The 16585-nt window shown below is 37.5% G+C and overlaps 1 protein-coding gene across 9 annotated transcripts in view; it reads right to left on the reverse strand.

The window, feature by feature from the left end:
• LIN52 (lin-52 DREAM MuvB core complex component) overlaps window positions 1–16585 on the reverse strand; it is a 120989-nt gene that overhangs the window by 58184 nt on the left and 46220 nt on the right. Inside the window, exon 6 of one of the 9 annotated variants that reach the window (XM_082383994.1) lies at window positions 6–14101. The exons of the other annotated variants lie outside the window; for them this stretch is intronic. Coding sequence (XP_082240120.1) covers window positions 14082–14101 — 20 coding nt within the window. The 3' untranslated portion in view covers window positions 6–14081. Of the gene's footprint in view, window positions 1–5; window positions 14102–16585 lie in introns of those variants that run through there. 9 annotated transcript variants of the gene reach the window in all.

The following is a 16585-nucleotide window of genomic DNA, read 5'->3' on the forward strand; positions in this document are numbered from 1 at the left end:
TTAATTTAAAGAAAATAATTATTAGATCTCATTTGTGGTAAAAACCACTTATTTTCTTCTAACAGTGTCACAAAAATTCCAGAGAAAAATTACACTGCAACATTCTATACAATGCTAAATAATGCCATTACCAAAGAATCGAATTTTTCTATACTTTATACTTAAGTAGGAAAGCAAGTTATTCTGAACAACTCATAAATGTAAGAGTTGTAGTATCTGAATTCAAGTCTTTAATATCCATGATATTTCAACCATGAAAGTATGAAAGTCAATATAACACAGGAGTTTACTTGCAATTTTGCTGAGGCACTAATCTCAACAACACACACTGAAGGAGCAAGTCATTCAGCTAGTGAGTGAGCCTAGCAGTCCACTCACCACCTGCATCTCACTGTGACTCTGATATTCCCTATTGGTACTCGTTTACATAGTAAAAATAACACTATGGATACTAGAAAGGACTAAAAGTTTCTACAAATTTGGAATAAAGGATGGCTGGAATACTTTTCTTGGGGCTGGCTCAGATCCGTGACGTGAATAGTTCCATCACATATCCAGAAGTGTGTGGGAATGTTGCAGCAAGTGCACAAGCTTTTATCAAAACATTTATCGCACAGAGAGAAAGAGAGAGCGAGAAACTTTAATGAAAGCTGAAAAGGCAGTGAGAATGATACAGGAAACATGGGACTTATGACCACAATGTGATTTGGGAGAAAATGTAAAGTTAAAGGGTTCATAAAAAGGAAGGATTATAAGTCATAACAAGAAATTGTTTAACATAGGTAAAACTGACTTATACTAAAAGAAAATGCCTTTGTGAACATAAATCATAAAAGAGGAAAGGTAAGCTCCTATTAGACAATTAGATATTTATCATGTACAAATTATATAAGTGTTGGGAATTGAGTGGTGAAAAGCCCAGATGCTCACATATCCTTATAGAGCTTACAGAGTTTAAGATCAGACTGACTTATCTATTTTGTAGTAATTGTGCAGACTTTATGAAAAAGTTATGTTTGTCCTACTGATCTGAGATCCTCAGGCCATAAAAAGAACACCTTTCCAAATAGTGACAGGCCAATAAAAAACCTCAGATACAGGGCAATGTTTTTTGGACTGGTTTTATACATACTTTATGCCAGAAATAGAGAAATATCTAATTTCTCAAAAGCTTGAATTTCAGTTCTCCTCATCATGGACAATGTGCAAGGCTATCCTTAAGGACTATAGTTTACAACTCTAAGTCAAGGTGATGTTCCTTCCCCTTAATGCTTCTGACTTTCCACATGGAGTGTAAAACACAAGCTCAAGGTATATGACTTTGCTATACTTTCACTGGCATAAAGTGCTGTGGACAAAGATCTCAAATTTGGTAACTGCCTGCTTTAGAAGAGGTACATCCTTGATTATATAAGAAATATTATGGATGATCCAATATTGTATCACCCAAGTATTATTGGGTGATCCAAAAGGGTAGATGCTTATTGGCATGCCTTATGAAAGAAGGCAGTATATGACTTCAAGGAGATTATTTTCACAGGTAATGAAGAGTATACCATTAATACTGACAAGACAAGAGGGTGGCGAAGGTTTGGAGGGCACACATAAAAGTGACATGGAAGAATTAGAAGAGCGAGAAGACTTAGAGATGATTTGGCAAAGAATGACAAAGAGGAAGACACTGAAGATTTAGAAGAAATTTGGGGGGTTTTCATAAATTTAGTCAAAGTTCTAACATGGCAAACTGTTAATTGACACCAAAACAAGTTATGATCAGTGAACAGAGCTTTCAGTAATAAAATTTGCACTGTACCAGGGAAAATTTGATTCTGTACCAGGGAATAAAAGCAATACATAGCTACCATTCATAGTGTTCTTTAGAAAAAAGCTATCACTTCAGGAAGGTTCCCCCTCAGAATGCTGTGTCACAATTATCTCCTTGTTTCCTCTATCATTTGCCTCTTTCTCCAAAGCTAATGTTGAAATGTGACTTTTTCTGTAGTTCAGTACGTTTCATGATCTCACCATACAGTCCATAATTATCTGGTATCACTACCTTGAATATGAAGATTCAGACAAGTTCAAATTAATGCTTCTACTAATATATTGTAGTGTAACATTTGTTTTAGTGGGAGAGTTACTTTAGTTACTTCTAATTATGGAATAATTTACATCAAAAGCCAAAGGGGTAAACTGATTTTTTTCAACCACATCTTAATGCATTTTACGGCAAAAAATGACACGCTATAGGTTATCACAAACTTGGGAATTCACAAAGTACCCTCGTGAATGTCAAGGTTCTATCTTGAAAGCAACAAGTTGACTCTCTAATTTACCACAGAAATGCCAGATGCTCATTTTATAGGCAGATTTTGTAAGCTTTATATTTAATGAGAAATTGTTAGAGCTACATTTGGCAAGGGAAGATTCTCTCAGATGTTGAGAATATCAGCAGGAGAATCTTTTTGCTTCATTTTTCCTAGGAGAGATTGACTGAAGTAACTTGACAGTCAAAAATAAATTGAACAGTTAAAAACCTTCATGGTAAATTCTTTGTTGAAAGGTCAAGTGCGTCTGCTGAAATGTATTCTTTCTATTTCTTTCAGAATTAAGATGAGAGAATAAGTACTTAAAAGACACAAAATAGTGTACAAAATCAGAATGATGTTCTGTTACACTGTAGGTATTATTCACAAAGCTGTTGCAAGTCGACCATTTATACTACAAAGAATTTTACCTATTTCAAAGCTCATCCCACTTGCGCTAGCTCCAGGGAACTGATTTGTGTGAGCTCTGGACTCATTCCACAGTCTGTCTATAGAAAGAAACTTTGCTCTAAATTTGCCTAATTTGCCTGATAGATTCACAATCTTCTGATGGCTTAGGGAAACCCCTAACCTAACTTGATCAGAAAAGCTGAAATGTTATCAAGAGAAGTGGACATAGGTCCAAGTGTCAGGAAACTTTTCATGTAAAGGGCCAGACAGTTAATATGTTAGGTTTTGTGGGCCACAATCAGTCACTGTCTCATGTTCTTCCAGTTTTTGTTTTATTTTTATAACGCTTTAAAAATGTAAAAACCATTCTTAGTTCACAGGGAATACAAAAATGGGCTGTGAGCCATAGTTAGCCAACCTTTAGTTTAGAGTAGTGCCATCCGATGGAAGTGTTCTATGTCTGTGCCATCCAAAATGGTAGACAGCAGCCGTGTGTGCCTACCGAGAGCATTTACTGAGGAGTGCATCTGAGGAGTTACATTCTAAATTTTATTTAACTTTAATTAATTTAACTTCAAATACCCACACGCGGCTAGTGGCTACCGTTTTGGACAGCGCAGGTCTAGAGGACCTCGCACAGCCCACAAGAGCCCCTGAAAATCTCTGTATACCTATGTTTCCCAAGAATACTGAAGGCTTGGACAAGAAGTAAATTGGGTATAAATAGTAACTGTTATTAGTAATAGCCTCCAAGTATTAAGTTAAGCATTGTATAACAATTCAAATGACTAACATCAAGGAGAGGGAAAACGTGTAAGAAACTTGAAACAAAACAGGTTGGCATTTCACAATTTATTAGAATGACATCTTTCAACATTTGGGGAAATCAGAACTTTGAAGTGTTGAGAGAATTAGTCTAAAGGGCTTTGAGTTAAAAAAGACCTACAATGTTCCTACTTTTGATGGAAGTAAAAATTTTTACCACTCAATTTGCATAGATTCTACTGAAGACAGATGCAACTAAAATTAGGTTTCTGTTTGCCTGAGAAGACTACTGATTTCTCCCATCACTGACCTGAAATGCTCCTGGAAAACTGCTTTGCTTCATTCATCACACTGCCACTCTTAGCAAGGGCCCTAAAGTTCATGAGGCACAAACTTGCTTTGTTAGCCAAGCTGTTACACAAGAAACCTAAGTCCTCATTTTCACGTGCTGACAAATCATTACCCAAGTCCATTAATGCATTCATAACTTGATTCTTGGAACTTGTGAAGTAGAAAATTAGGGGAGAAAACACTCATTCAACTTTAGAGGAAGCCTCCAGTCAATGCCTTAGACAACATCCATTAAAGGCTATTTGTTTTCCCCACCTATCTGGGACAGAACACTTCTCATTTAACTAAGCAAAGGATTGAAAACACACAGCAGGGTGCAAATCACTACATATGTCCAGTTGATGATCCATGACAAGACTCACACCATCTTTCCAAAAAAGTTTTGCCTCTAGTATTTTCTATTTTAAAACAGTCCTGGAACTAAAGGCAACATTCCTGAAGAGAGGAAATCACTTCATGTAAAAATCATAGGTTGAACCATAGAACACAAATCAGTCATTGCAACCAATTGGTACAGTAAGTATTCACTCATAGGTCCAAGTCAAACTGTCAACAAAGAGTCTAGCATTGGTAAATCCATACAATGAAATTCTATGCAGCAATTGAGAAACAAAGAGGTAGATCTATCTGAACTGCTGTGGAAAGATATCCAAGATATATTGTGGGGAGGAAAAAACAAGTTACAAAACATTACATATACGTATTATGACCTCATCTGTGTGTGGTAACATATATAAACTTCATTAATGCATAGAAAATGTCTGGAAATGTTCATGGATGAACTGTTGGTGGTTTCCTCAGATAAGTTCAGCAGGTAAGGATTTTACTTTTCACTTTATATCCTCCCATACTATTTTAAAAAAGTTTTTAAATCAAGAGATTGAATTATCTGTATAAGTTTAAAATGTTCTTTTAAAACTCTGGAGAGAGGGGCTTCCCTGGTGGCGCAGTGGTTGAGAATCTGCCTGCCAATGCAGGGGACACGGGTTCGAGCCCTGGTCTGAGAAGATCCCACATGCCGCGGAGCAAGTGGGCCCGTGAGCCACAACTACTGAGCCTGCGCGTCTGAAGCCTGTGCTCCGCAACAAGAGAGGCCGCGATAGTGAGAGGCCCATGCACGGCGATGAAGAGTGGCCCCTGCTTGCCGCAACTTAGAGAAAGCCCTCGCACAGAAACGAAGACCCAACACAGCCAAAAATAAATAAATAAATAAATAAATTTATAAAAAAAAAAAGTCTGGAGAGATCTCTGCAGCGGTTCCCCAAGAGACTAAGAAGATGTGGTGGCCCTTTTTTACTATTGCAGTGTTGATAATTTAATGAAAAAGCCAAAGCTGTTCCTTTTGTACTTAAAGCCACTACAATGTTCCTAAGACTGCCTCTGCCAATAAACTTCTATAGTGGGAAGGGGAGAAAAAAAAAAAAAATCACAACATAATTATGAAATTGGGGAAAAAAAAAAAAGGCACACTTCAAAAAGGGCCTTGGTAGGACAAGACAATCCACAAGTGCCGACCAGCTCCAGGCTATAAAGATCCCAGGAGAGCCATCACTTTTCAATTACCATCACTAACATTACTTATTATTTGGCCTGCTCCAGTCCCTAAGGAAGGCAGCTTGTGATGACAATACCCAGCCTCTTCTTGTAAAACAATTCATTAGGCAAAGCAGAACAGCTGGGGCAGCCACGTGCATGTTCTTAAGGCACCACCCCACTGGGACCTCTGGCCCAGATATCCCTTTTGGTGAGGGCAGCTACCACCCCTGTGACAGCTGTAGAGTCCTCCAGGGACACTTCAGCTTTAATCAGTACTTCCTGCACTGGAGAGGGCCATTTGATTTCTAACATAAACTAATGGCACTCCTGCTTTCAGCAGGTTACACCAGACATCAGATAAGAGGCTTTAGGGCATTTTTATCTTGTTCTAATGCTCCAGAGTTAAGGAGGCAGCAAAAGATACTGTCATAGAGCCCCAGTGTAGCTCTATTATCCAATAAACAGACTCCTTCCAATACAGGTTTAATATGGATGGAGGAGGTAAAGAAGGCTGGCTTAATACTGATGCTATTGAGAGGATAAGAATCCAGTTACCAGAAGTAGGGCAAAATCATGCACACTGCAGCAGACAAAGTGCTACAAGGAAAGTAAGGAGTTGTCTCAAAACATGAAGAGGAAAACACTGATTTTCACTATTTTAAGCAGCATAAATCTGATAGCTTTATCTGGCATTTGGGGCCAAGTTTTCAAAAAGTGCTTCTAAATGAATCTATTTATGTATTTTGCTGAAAAGTATTCTTAGGAGTTGGATTTTTTAAACTAGCAATATAGTCATTATAAAAATAGCTTACTAATAATATATTAATAAAGGATATTACAGTTTTGTTTTTTTTTTTACTGGCTATAAAGCAAATTCTACTATGTTAAACAGTAATATCACCAGAGCCTACATAATATCAGGCTTTAGAAATAATTCAATCATTCATTCAACAATATTGATAGACTTTTATAATCAAGGCTATGTGAGACACAGTGAAGATAAAAATTAGCCTTTGGATTCCCTAGTCCAGGCCAATTGCATAAAACAAAATTTTGCTTAAACAATGTTCTTTTTTTTTTTATCTTAGAATCTTGATAAATATGTGGAAATCAGAGAACCAAGTGTTTCTCTTCATAACTAGAAATATCTACTCAGAACCTGCTGAGTAGACATAAGTATTAATAAGCTGACTACTAAAAACAGTCAATATTAAAAGATGACCATGGGCTTCCCTGGTGGCGCAGTGGTTGAGAATCTGCCTGCCAATGCAGGGGACACGGGTTCGAGCCCTGGTCTGGGAAGATCCCACATGCCGCGGAGCAACTAGGCCCGTGAGCCACAATTACTGAGCCTGCGCGTCTGGAGCCTGTGCTCGGCAACGAGAGGCCGCGATAGTGAGAGGCCCGTGCACCGCGATGAAGAGTGGCCCCCGCTTGCCACAACTAGAGAAAGCCCTCGCACAGAAACGAAGACCCAACACAGCCATACATACATACATACATACATAAACAGAATGTAAGCAGACAAGAATAGCATTAAAAAAATAAAAAATTAAAAATAAAAAAAAAAAATGACCATTTCTTGAGTTGTTTGTCTCCTAAAGATTAAAAAAAAAAAGCTGATGGGGCTCCAGTGGCGCAGTGGTTGAGAATCCGCCTGCCAATGCAGGGGACATGGGTTCGAGCCCTGGTCTGGGAAGATCCCACATGCCGCGGAGCAACTGGGCCCGTGAGCCACAACTACTGAGCCTGCGTGTCTGGAGCCTGTGCTCCGCAACAAGAGAGGCCGTGATAGTGAGAGGCCCGCGCACCGCAATGAAGAGTGGCCCCCGCTCGCCGCAACTAGAGAAAGCCCTTGCAAGGAAACGAGGACCCAACACAGCCAAAAATAAATAAATATATAAATAAATTAAAAAAAAAAAAAAAAGCTGAGATCTTCTATTTACTTCCTTGGAAACCAACCCCCCAAAGACAAAGGTCTGCAAGATCTCTTAAAAGCTATTCACTCATTTTTGGAATACCAAACATACAGTAAAGAAAACAGAAACAGTCCCTACCCTTTATTTATAATTCACACAAGATAACCAACAAATTATAAGAATGAAGTCCAATTCACAAATTAACATCCATCCATACTAAAATCACTAATTTTGAGCTTCTCAACATAACCATCACCTCATATTCTTCTACTTCTACTGACCAATCATTGCTCTTGCACAGGTCTCTTGTTCCCTGTGGCAGAGAATGTTGGTTGCTTATCCCAATACCTGTTCTCCCTTTCCTCCTTATTAAAAGAACCCCAATTCTTAGCCAGCAAAATTACAGCTCAGGATAAAAGATTATATTTGTTTGCAGCTAGGTCAGTCAGTCCAGATGACTGAATTCTGTGGGATTTCCAGGAAGGCTGCTTAAAAGGAAAGGAGTCAGTTGTATGGTACCCCTTTTTGTCTTTCTCCCTTCTCACATTCTTCTGGCCTACACCTCAGGCCCAATGCCTAGATCTCTAGCAGTCATCTTAGACCAGGAGGTATCCTTTAGGATGGAAGCCAGGCACCAAGAAAGTGGAGTGAAAAGAAAGAAGCCTCAGTTCTTGATGACACTGTAGAGCTCCCCTTCCAGTCTGTACCTAACTACCTCCAGCCTTCCTTTTTGTGGGGAAAAAAGAAATTCTACTTTGTGTAAGCCACAATTATTTTGTATTTCTTATTATATGTAGTTGAACCTCATTCTAATAGACCTGACAGCCACAATCTTTTACCCTATAACCTTGATAGTTAAGTTATTCATTTCAATGATGCCTTAATGACACTTTGGCAAACAAAACTGAAGTTTTATAATGCATACCCACTTCCACCTTAAATTGTATTCTCCTAGTCACAAGGGCTTAAAATCTTGAAATCATTTTGACTCATGTCTCTCCAGTCTATTACAATTTCATATCTATTTCCCCCCGCAAATAACCTTCCTTTGCATTCATACCCTCCTATCCAGTACAAGCAGTTACTGCATTCTTGGACTGCAACAGCTTCCTAGCTGGTCTCTTAGATCCATCACCACACCCTTCAATTCTCTCTAGGGGTGGCTACCAGACTTTTGAAAATGATTCCTCAGGCTTTCCACAATTTAGCTCCTTCTCACTTTTCCAACCACATTTTCTAGTACTCTAACCAATTCATACCCCCAAATTGCTTCTCAGTTGGAAGTGTCTTCTTTCTTCCCATACACAAATATTAGCCATTAATATTTGGAAGCCAAATAAGTAGCCATTTCTACTTAAGTTTTATCTCTTCCAAGAAGTGTTCCTTGAATTCTTACCTCAGTTTTTCCTCTTTAGGAGTTTCCCTCAGAGAGGGAAGCATGGTGTGAGATGAACATGGTGTGACAAAGGCCAGGTCATGCAGAGCTGTAAGGCCAAGTTAAAGGTTTTTTATTTTATTCTAAGAGCAATGGGAAGCCATTGATGGGTTTTAAGAAGGGAATAAGGTCACATGTCAATTTGTGTTTCAAAAATATTACTCTGTGGAGTGGAGTAGTTATTGCAGAAAAGATCAATTCTACAGCTAATTCTGCTAGGAGAAGGGGAGAATACCAGAAACAGATTAAGGAAGCTGGATAAAGCAGGCTTGGTGTAGAGGGAGAACTTGAAACTCAATATTCTAGAGGAAAATGATAGTCATTTGAGTAAATATATGTTCACCATAGGAAAAATTAAGTAAATATTTATTAAAAGAGCTGGTGTGCAGAATTTAGATAGGAGCACTAAATGTTCTCCTATCAAGAATGTATTGGCATTTACAGTGCCTTAACTTTGACTGCATCTTGGTTAAAAAAAAAAGAAAGCTACACAAAATTTAGGGACAATTGAGAAATTTTCAATGTGGAAGGATATTAGGTATTTTGCAATTACTGTTAATTTTTCTTGGATGTAATAATAGCATTATTATTTAGGAAACTGTCCTTATTCTTAGGAGATGTATTCTGAAGTATTTAGGGGTAAAGTGCCTGATGTCAGAAACTTACTTCAAAATATTTCAAGGAGGGGGGAAATAAATAAATAAATAAATAAATATTCCCATCATATATAAATATGGGGCACTCACTGGATGTTTAAAATTTTTTCATAATGAACTAGTGGAGAAAAGGAAGACAAGGGGATTTCTTCTTAAGCTAGTGGAGAGGGTCTTCTTTTCTGATGTACTCATGGCATTGATACTCATTTACTTGGTAGTTTGAAACAAGTTATCTTTAACCTATAGCTCCAAGGAAGTCTGGGATCTTAAAAAAGTAAACCACCATAGGAGGATTTCCACCCAAGAATTATCCTTTCTACAAATAGTTAACAGATCAATACTCCATCCCTGCCTTTAGTTTCAAGCCTGGCTACTCTTGGATTCCATTCTCAGCCTGATTAAGGAGAGGGAGGAAGACACTGCCTGAGCTTTCTCAAGGGTGAGACATGTTACTGAATCACTCTCCAGTGCCTATGTTTATTAAACCTTTAATACAATGTTACCAATCCCTGCTGTGGAGCCCTTTCAGAGAATAGCGGGTACACAACTTAGTATTCAAATAATCTTTTATTGTGTTGCTCTTTTCTTTGTTAATGTCATTATCCTCCAACACTGTGAGACTGTTGGCTAACTAAACCCTTGTTTTTACTGAATTTGACAGCTGAGGGCAGCAGAAACGGAAGGAGACAACCATAAACTATTTTCTCTTCAACCAGGAGAAAAATGCTTCCCTTGCAAAGCTAGAATACTACACTTTCCCCACCTATAAAACTATTTTGGGGGAGGAGAAAGTCTTAGTAATAACAAGCCTTTCAACCTGAGCAATCAGAAAGCTTATTTCTATAGTCAGACCTGATGGACATCTCATTCTTCTTTTGACTAATTGAGCAGGCAGGCATACAGATGAAACTCCTTATCTTAGTCCAAACTTAATGTGTTTATAGTTGGGTTGTATAAAATGGATAAAAGACAAAAGAAAAAATAAGTCTACAGCAAAATGGATGTCAAGCACTTCCAATATGGCATTCACTAAAGAAAACAATTTTTTAATTTCATAAAACAAAATAGGATGTTGCAGCACCAAGTTAAGAGGATAACTCGAAGTTTTGTTTGGTTGGTTGGTTTAGGTTATTGTGCATGTTTGTTAAATTGGACCTAGTAAGCCATGTACTAGATGTTTTCCCAAACTAGAATCAGGTAACAATGTAACTTCACAAGCGGATTTCATGAAGAACACTTGCTTGGCATGATGGGAAAGAAGAAAATGAGTGGAAAAGGGTCCTTGTTCTAACAGAGGGCAAGTTCACTAACAGTAACTAAAGGGGTGTGAGTAGCTTATTCCTCTCACTCAAAGAAAGCAGTTTATCCCTTGTTGAGTAAAAAGAAACTCTATCATGGCAATGGGAGAGATAAAGAATTAAAACCACAGATAATTTCAAATTTCATTTTAGCCATAGTTTTCTCTAACCATACTTTTCACCACAGCTTCTGGAAAAAAGCCAAACAATTATGTGTTATATCATCTCCTTTAATCTTCCCTCTCCCATCTACTGGTAGAAAGATGGCAAAAAGAATGCAAGCAGAAGAAGGAAGAGAAGTAAAAGGTGGTAAAAGTTGTCAACTAGATAACTCTCCATATTATTTGGACTCATGGGCTGACTAAAGGTTGAGATTTATCATGCATCTTATCTTCTCTTTGTTAAACTGTACTGCCACCTCCTACCCTTTTAAACTACCTCGCAGAAAGTTTAGGATATGCAAGGACAGTTTTGATTCTTGAGGGATCTGCTCAAATATCAAATGTAAAAAAGAAAAGTATATGTTTGCTTCTCCATCTATTTTAAAAGGGCTTCTCATAACTTCAGTTTCTTTTCACAACTGCTATAAAAAAAGCAAACACCAGAGAATTCCTGAAGGGTCTTTAAAGACAGGAATATGAAGAATTTCTCTCTATTTTAAGACTTCCTTTCTCACGGCAACTGGTTGAGGGCACACCACCTCAAGCCATCAGGAAAGAGCCATTAACAGTTGAGAATTAAGACATGGCAGACACAGTCATCATCAAGACTCTGGCTGGTTCCACTCTTGAAGAGGAATGAATGTTCTAAAAGAGAAATCCCGTGTTTTAACTCTAAGAAAAGGAAAATGGAAAGAGGAAAAAATACCCAAGTTTAATTATCTCAAGAGCGATAGAAAAGGAAAATCATCTTAAATGCATTGTGTAAAATGAAGTTAGAAAGGATTTTTCATATCTACCATATTAAAAAATAAGCTGCATTTCCACTTAGAAAATGAACATTGTCCATGTTCTATTTTCAACATACAGTTATCCAACATGAAGTCATTTGACCTTAAACAAACAAACAAACAGACAAACAAACAAGAGAGGCCAAGGTCCAGTATCAGTTCCTACCCCACCATTCCTACCTAATCTCCCAGCAAGTTAATGCAAATCAAAGCAAGCACTTCACTGCTGCTGCTGGTAGTGAAGCCGGTTCCTTTCCCAAGAGAGGCCTGTAAAACAGGACAGTCACTGACAGCAGTACAATTACTGACACAGATACAGACTTTATGGACATGTTTATCTCCGCTGTAAATCCACACTCTCTCTCCACTCCAATTCACGAGTCATAAAGAAATTGCAGATAATGAAAAAGTTGGGGAAATTTACAGCATGTCGGAAACCTCAGACAGCCAGAAGAAATTAAAGAGCTGACTAGGGATAAATCACACAGGTACAATTAAAACTTCCCGTATACCTCCTTCATTTCCAAACTGAGGCACAATCCAATGGAGATGATGAAAAGTTGAGGTCATGACTCCTCAGGCTGTAATCATTTCTTAACTAACTGCATGTTAAAAATTAGCCAATTCACAGGTCATGTGTAAATGCTGATTTCTTGCTGCTACCTTGATTTCCTTTGCTCTCCACTAGAAGCAACCACACAGCAATTCTGTCGGTAAACAGGCCAAATTGCAACAAGCAATAAACAGAAAGGTGATATCCCCTCTCCACTGCCATCTCTGTAGGTGCAGGACATCTTTCACCATAGCCACTGTGGACTGAGCATTAAAATGAGAAAGTGGAGCTACAATGGATGAATGAAAGTGGAGGTTTCTTCTTCCCCTATAAATGACCATTCTGAAGGTTTCATTTGATCTCTTTTCAACATTCCAAAGGAGATGTTAAAGGACTATTATGTTTGATACTAGAATAGGAGTTACTTCTGGTGATACTTGTTTGTTAATAGACTGAATTAATGCTCTATTCTCTTTATGTAACCATCTTTGCATGAGCTTAAAAGTGGTATAGTTTTAGCTATACCACTTCCATCAACTACCCAACTCTGTTTTTTTACATTCTTCTAGTGACAAAGGCTACAAGAGGGAAGGGAAAAACAAAAACAAACAAACAAAAAAAAGGTGAAACAAAACAAAACCTCCAAACTTTACCAGAATCTAGAAGTCTTAATTAAACTTTAACTCTTATTCCAATAAAGTAAATCAGAAAAATACCAAAGATAAGAAATAATGTTTATTTCTTAAATAATAACCTTAATAGATCCCTACTGCTGAAGACTAGAATAATGTGAGTTAATTGTTGGTCCCTCTATTCAACAAGCCTATAAAATTCTCTGTGAAGGAAAAAATGATTCTTTCACTTGCTGCACTCTTCCACTTTCCCCAACTTACTTATATGAAACTAGCAGGTTTAAAAAACATCAACCCAAACACAAGATCTGTCTGGAAAGCAGAAATGGAGAACATAGAGTTTACCAACTAACTTCCACATAAATGAACGAACCAAGAGTGTCAACAAAGTTATACACAAGTCAATAGTCATCTTTATACATCTCTATAGGACGGAGCCCTAACCAAATTAGCTCTAATATGATTTTGAAATTCTGTGCCCTGTCAAGAAATGAAGGTTAACAGGCTTTTTTAGAGATATGGAGGATGCAATTGACATGGTTTCGATTTTGTTCCTATTTGACCCCTTGATGATTTGAGATCTATTTTACACTTCAGAGAACCCAAAAGTCATTTTCAACTTATATATTAAGATTTTATTCTCTATGGAATAAAAATAATTATAAGGTGATACTAAGAGTTTCAACCCAGACATCACTACCATACAAAACTTAGGTCATATCTAGCTCATGGATCTCAATTCTATTCACTCAATAAGCATTAGACATGGCTTCTAATCAGCTTTTGCTTACAATGATAAGTTCCTTTAGTTCACGGTCAGATTGGTGTCCAGTATCAAATAAGAACTACTAAACAGAGGCAGAGTTTTATTTACAAGCTCCTAAGAGGCAAATCATATTTTATCAAATGAATATCTGAATGAAGCCAAGAAACAGATCTACTATGTAACTCTACTATCGACAGTTACTACTCTAAGAGGCAATATTACCTTTGTATTAAGAATCAGAAGACTTGGATTCTAGGCCATTTTGCAAATAACTAGGTGTGTGACTGGGCAAATCACTGAAGTTCTTTGAACCTCAGTTACCTCATCTGGTAATTGGGAATAACAGCAGAACAGTAGAGAGAATTAAGTGAAAAAGTACATGTAAGAAACATAGGAGGCTCAAAAATGTTACTTGCCTTTCCCTCTTCATGAGACATGATTCAGATTCCTGGTTCTGTCACTAATGAGCTGTGTGGCTGTCCTTAGGTAAGTCACCTAATATCTTTAGGCCTCTGTTTCTGCATCTGTAACATTAGAGCGTTGGGACTTGATGATCTCTTAGATTCCTTTCCAGCTCTAACATGCTATGATTACCAATTCTGCCACTAAATTTCTGGGTGACCAAGGTCTAAGTCACTTCATTTCTTTAGACCTCAGTTTCCTCACCTTTAAATACTGGAGGGTGAACCAACAGAAAAGTAGATAAGAACTATAAGGGGAAATTCATAAAAGGAGGAAAAACAAGTGGCCAGTAAACATAACTTTATTAGCAATCAAAGAAATACATATAAAAAATACTGAAACGTAATTTTTCATCTATAAAATGCGCAAGTACTAAAAAGTTTCACAATATCTAGAGTTGGCTATAAGATGTAGGAATGCAAGTACTTTCATTTACTGTCCTTAGAAATATAATTTGGACTAGTCTTTCTGGAGGTCACTTTGGCAATATGTAAAAATTTTTAATGTGCCATTCACCTTGATCTAGAGTAAAGAATGCTTATCGCAGCATGATTTACTTTAGTGAAACACTGGAAACAACCTAAATGTCCATTAAGAGAGAATTAATGAAATACATTATAAATAATCATATAATGGTATTCCGCACAGTCATAAAACTGATGATTTTGCTATGTTTTCATGGGTATTGAAAGATGTTCACAATGCACTAAGTCAAAAATGCAGGTTGTAGAAAAGGAATAGCATGATGCCATGTACGTAAAATATATATATATGTATATGCATATATGTGTATGTGCATGTATATGTGTATAATACCTCTTAGAAAGAAATGTTTGGAGGATTTGGAGGAGTGTTCACCAAAAAGTTAAAAGTGATTACTATTTTAGGATGCTGTGATTTGGGGTGATTTTTGCTTTCTTTATATTTTCTACAATGAATATGTATTGTTTTATAGTAGGAAAAAAATAAAGCTCATATTTAACTTTTAAAATACGTATCACAAAAAAGATTCTATGACTCTTTAACAATTCTTTTCAGTTCGATAAGCAATATCTCTTGTTCTTATAGTCTTTGACATAAACCGTGTATATAGTTACATCATTTGCACTACAATCTAGCTGCTTTACTTAGACCTATGCTAAGCACTTCACTCACATCATTTCTAATCTTCTCTACAATGTTATACGACCATTTTTATTCTAAAGAAAACCCAGCAGAGCTTTTACATTTTAGAAGCTGTTTTTCCCCACACTAGATGTTATTTTGAAAAGAGTAAGACACTCCAAACTGAGATCTTTAAGGCCAGAAAACTCTCTTTACTTCTAAAAAAAAAAAGTCATTGTGTAAATACAAACAAGTGTTTTTCTTGGTTGTCCTTTAAATCTCAGTTAGAAGCACTCCTAAGCTGACACTAGGAATATACTCAAGATTACTGAAACCCAGGCAAGGCACCATTGTGGTATCTAACAAAGTACATTGGACAATGAGGGGTGAGATTTGGGCTGGTTATTTGTTGCAGGATGGCCTGCATAGGCAAACAAGAAACCAGAGTACTTAAGAATAAAAAACTTAACTCCTAAATCATGTTAAAATTTTTGGTTGCCATCCTGCATTAAAAGCATATTTAGGGCTTCCCTGGTGGTGCAGTGGTTGAGAATCTGCCTGCCAATGCAGGGGACACGGGTTCGAGCCCTGGTCTGGGAAGATCCCACATGCCGTGGAGCAACTGGGCCCGTGAGCCACAACTACTGAGCCTGCGCTTCTGAAGCCTGTGCTCCGCAACAAGAGAGGCCGCGACAGTGAGAGGCCCGCGCACTGCGATGAAGAGCGGCCCCCACTTGTCGCAACTAGAGGAAGCCCTTGCACAGAAACGAGGACCCAACGCAGCCAAAAATAAATAAATTAATTAATTAATTAAAAAAAAACTTATTAGAAGCATATTTAATTACTCTTCATTTCCTGACATATGTTCATATAACTTAAAGTGGAGAGATACAGAAAAGGAAAATCTGTGATCCAACATAGAGGCACTCTCTCACCTTCCCATCAACTCACAAACCTGCACTTTCATCTACTCTCTCTTTCCTCTTGTTACAATCCAGTAGCTCTCTTCAATCTAAGGCCAGTACACCTGTGCTCTAAACCCTAACCCTTCAAGCCCTCTCAGGAACCTTACTTACACTTTATCCCTTTTCACCACTGTCTTCCATCTTTGCCACCAGAATTTAAACAAACATAAGTCTACTGTCCTAAAGCAAACAAGAAACTTTGACTCCACTTCTCCCTCTCGCTATCATCCTTTCTCCCTCTCAATAGCCAAACTCCTATTTCCATGTCCTACCTTTCACTCATTCCTCACTCATCCATGCATTCAACTGTCTATACAATGGAGAATTCACATCCAAAGCCAAATGCCATGTCAAAAATCAAACTCATTAAAGACCTAAATGTAAGACATGATACCATAAAACTCTTAGAAAAGAACATAGGTGAAACATTCTTTGACATAAATTGTAGCAATATTTTCTTAGATTACTCTCCCAGGG

Source organism: Balaenoptera borealis (assembly GCF_965194805.1).
Source record: "Balaenoptera borealis genome assembly, chromosome: 3".
NCBI lineage: Eukaryota > Metazoa > Chordata > Mammalia > Artiodactyla > Balaenopteridae > Balaenoptera > Balaenoptera borealis.